This window comes from Nicotiana tomentosiformis, chromosome 6 (assembly GCF_000390325.3).
Source record: "Nicotiana tomentosiformis chromosome 6, ASM39032v3, whole genome shotgun sequence".
Classification (NCBI taxonomy): domain Eukaryota; kingdom Viridiplantae; phylum Streptophyta; class Magnoliopsida; order Solanales; family Solanaceae; genus Nicotiana; species Nicotiana tomentosiformis.
In genome coordinates, this window is record NC_090817.1 from 31,098,586 (window position 1) to 31,102,795 (window position 4,210).

The 4,210-nt window shown below is 32.4% G+C and overlaps 1 protein-coding gene across 1 annotated transcript; it reads right to left on the reverse strand.

The window, feature by feature from the left end:
- Positions 1-487: 487 nt before the first annotated feature.
- Positions 488-1,571, reverse strand: LOC104115713 (protein NDR1-like). The gene has a single exon (XM_009626404.4). It carries the CDS (start codon positions 1,316-1,318, stop codon positions 707-709), a length of 612 nt encoding a protein of 203 aa, XP_009624699.1. The 5' UTR covers positions 1,319-1,571; the 3' UTR covers positions 488-706.
- Between the last annotated feature and the right edge of the window lie 2,639 nt (positions 1,572-4,210).

The window sequence follows — 4,210 nt, forward strand, 5'->3', positions numbered from 1 at the left end:
ACAAATCATAGTCCTGAGAAGGCATCAGAAAGCATCGAATCATAAACTATCCCTTTAATAAATGTGGACCAAAGCCTATATGGCTCGTTAAAAAGAGAAAGGTAGGAAGACAGAAAAAGATAAAGGTCTATGACATCAACAATTTCTACTAGTTTGACTCGTCACGAATTTTTTTTAAAAAAATAATACTTTTGAAATACATGATCTTAAAAGGTTAAAGACTAAAAGATTTGTGGGGCCATAATATTTATATGATTATAAAAATTTCTCATTAATAGTAAAAAGTGTAAAATAAAAAGTTTAAAGTTGAATTATTTCTAAATTTAAAAATATGTTATTTATTTTATAAATGACTAAAAAATAAACAAACTAATAAGTAGGAACACGGCTCTTTCATAGCCACTTATCAAATATGAAAATGAATAATATTAACCTAGTAAACAGAATGAGTAAAAACAATGATATCCAAGAAAAAAGATCATAGATCTACCACATAAAACAAGCCACTCAAAATTTATATAGAATAAATTCAAAAAGAAAAGATAACACCAACTACATTCAGTTTGTACCGACAGTTTAAACGGATAAATTGATAGTACATAATTAAAAGAATTAGTAGAATGTTAACAAACACTAAAACCTGAACCCGTAATTGTAAAACAGAATTAGGTCCCGTAGTAAAATATAAAATTGTTGAACTCATCGTTTACAACAGAAGAAGAAAGCTGAATAAAAATATTAGGGGAAGCCCAATAGAACAACAATGAAGCTGTTGTGAACTTGATTTACCTGAAGCATCGACTTTGAGTGTGTTATTTTCCAAAGTGTAATTATGCCTCTTAGTATACCAAAGAATGACCTTGTACCTGACTCTAGTAGCTACATCCACCCTGAAAACCACTTTAGACCCATTTGAAACCATCTTTAAAGCATCATTCCAAGGCATTTTCTCAGTTTCCAGCATACCCTTTTTATTTGCTTTCTTGTCATGGCCTTGGTAAAAACCAGGTACTGTATAATTACCTATAGGAAAACTTGTATTTGTACCATAGTAAAAACTAAGTTTAATGTCATCGTAGCGAACACCTTTGTCCTTCATCTTGTTGTTCAAATTGAGCTGAAAGGAAAGTGTATGATTGGATCTTGTGGAGTTGGAGTTATCAGATTTGTTAAGGGCAGGTAAGTAAAAATTTTCTAAAGAGCAAGATGGTTTTGTGGTTCTTAGACTTAGCCAAATGAAAAGAGCTGTTAAGCCTGCTGTTAATATGAATTGGATGCACTTAAAGCAGCATGTATTGTTGGATCCATAGTCTGACATGTTGAAAAAAAAGTGGTTTTCAAGAATCTGAAAAATATGTAGGAAAACAGATGAAGGGGTAGAGACTTGAAGAATATTGTTTGGGAAAGGGAAAATCTTGGGTTTATATAAAAAGATCTAGGACAACTATATTTTGCTTTTTCTTTTCTTTCTGCTTTGAGGAAGTGCTAGTAAATGAGTATGTAAATACCAGCACCTATGAATTTCTGGTAATTGGGTAAGTGACCACCAATGAATTTCTTGTTCAAGTCTTCAAGTCAATGGCGAGGGGTCAAGCTGCAAACTAGCCTATAAAAAGGAGTCTACGTGGCCAGTTTTGTCTGTGTTAGGGAAGGAGTTTGTGATGTAGTTTGAATTATTATAATGTTTAAAAAGAAAGAAAGATATTTATAGGACTATAAAAGTTTATTATTTAGGATAAAATAAGAAGTTTGTAATTATATTATTTTCAAATATGAAAACTTGACATTTTTTTTTGGAATAGACTAATAAGAAAATAATATCTTATAAAATAAAATAGAGGGAGAATATTTATTTTCCAATTTATTATATACATTGTTGATAGGGTAAATTCTTTTACTCTATATGTGTAGTTAGACGTGCTATTTTTTGTCGACAAGATTAATTTCCTATTCAAGATTATGGTTAGTCTATTTTCACCATTGCTATACTAAATTCGATATTAAAATCTCTTGACTTTATTATGTTAGATAAAATGAACCTGACAGTATAATATATTTTACTTACGGTGCACCAGAATATAAACTCTTTATTTGCATGACGGTTGGTCAATATAGCGGTATTTGTCTTCATTTTTCTTGTAATAATAATAATAATAATAATAATAATAATAATAATAATAAGCGTAAAGGACAATAGCGTCTTGTCATAAAAAATTAACCCAAGCAGGGAAGCCCATCAAGATGCAATGGATCTAGCAGCAAATTCCTAAAATTTTGTATATATCCAAACCAATTAATCGATGTAAATCAAGATTTTTAGAGTAGGAGGAGACCAATTGCTAAATTATCAGAGGTAGAATCAATAATGATTGATTGTTCCGTAGTTCCTGTTATAACATTCCATACTCACACGTCAATCCTTCAAACAGTTAACATTCCGTGTATAAAATGTTTAACAGTTAGATTACTATCAAAATGTTTGTTCCAACATTATGTGTGTCATGAAATGTGTAAACTTCATGCTTTAATTATTAATAAGGCGAAATACATAAACGAGTTACCTGATCAGATGGACACCTCAATTATACTAATGACCAGACAGACACCTCTTCTCAGCTAAAGTGTGACTCGGCGCGTGAAACACTCAAAATTAAGTTTTTCTCTTTTTTCTTTTTAAATTAACCTTATTTTGTAATTACCCCACTTGCCTTCATCTTCATACTTTCTTCTTCTTCTTCAAGTTTTCACCATTGATGAAAAACAAGAACAATTAAAAAGTTTCTTTCAAATTACAGCAAATGGGAAAAACATAAAATAAGCACACAATTTCTTCTAATATATACGGTCACAATTGCTTATACAATCAATCACAAGCATTGCCGTAATAATTAATTGGATAAATCAAATTTCACACCATTAAGGTAGAAGAATCATATCTGAGATGAAATTTACAACAATACTCAATAGAGTAAATTGAACCCTCTAAAATATTCTCCCAAAACCAATCACAAAAGAGAGCACAATTTTTTGCTAAACGCTGCTGCTAAACTTTATGGCTGAACTCAATTTGATTATTTTCTGTGATTATTTTCCCGCTAACCTTATTTGGAATCACCTTTGTGTGATAATTTCCTCTCAAATTCCCACTTACCTTATTTCGAATCATTATTTCCTCTCAAATTTTCACCCTAACCTTACATTTTTGTGTGTATTGGATTATCTTGAAAGCTATGAAGTTCGGAAAAAGCTTAAGCAATCAAATAGAAGAGACGTTACCGGAATGGAGGGACAAGTTTTTGTCTTAATAAGGATTTGAAGAAAAAGCTCAAGCTGATTGAGCCGAAGAAATCGGCGACGTCGATGATGTTAGGGTTCCTACGAAGAAATTAGCTGTTGAGGTTTTTATTTTAAGATGAATATTCTTAAAATGAAGGTGAATGGGAAATGGAGGGAAAATGAAATTTTGAGTAAAATTTTAAGTTTCCCCCTCTTAACAATGAGACATTGTCCCATATTGGAAGAGGAAGATATTTTTGGTGGGTATATATATAATTGCTCTTCTTGTAGCTCTTAAAGAGTTAAGGAGAAAGCAAGCCTCGCGCCGTCGTCGTCGCTCGGCTCGGATTCGGATTCGGATTCGGATTCGGATTCGGATTCGGATTATTTGTTAATAGTAAATATTTGGTAATAGTAAATATTTGGTAAATATTTGGAAATAGTAAATATTAACGTAAGATTATCCGTATTTGTAACGGATATTTTCCAATCCGTGTATTGATCATTTGGCAGCCGGATAATGGTCTTTCCACCATGAATGTGCTTGCTCCACAAACATGTAATGCTTGCTCCACCATGGAGGGTGGACGTTTGGTCTTCTTCAACATTTTGCTGCTATATATATGTGCAGCAGATGTTGAAGAAAGATACTCAACACACAACATACAATTCGCTCAACAAATTGGCTATACAGTGCACTCCTTCCTCTCAGCATTTCCATACGATTTTCTGAGTTTATACTCCTTCGTTCTGCATTGTTTTTAACTTCAAACAAAGCAACTGTAAGTGTGATTTGCTACCGAACTTTGTGTTCGCTGAAACACTGGGGTTTGAAGTACCGCTACACCAGTGTGTTATTCGTTCTATCCTGGGAGGAAATAATCCATTACCTTGGGTACTAGGAGGGGATTAAATTCCTTAAGGAAACACTGTG

Excerpts from the sequence above, each read along its gene's own strand:
- LOC104115713 (XM_009626404.4), bottom strand. The coding sequence starts at position 1,318 with ATGTCAGACTATGGATCCAACAATACATGCTGCTTTAAGTGCATCCAA.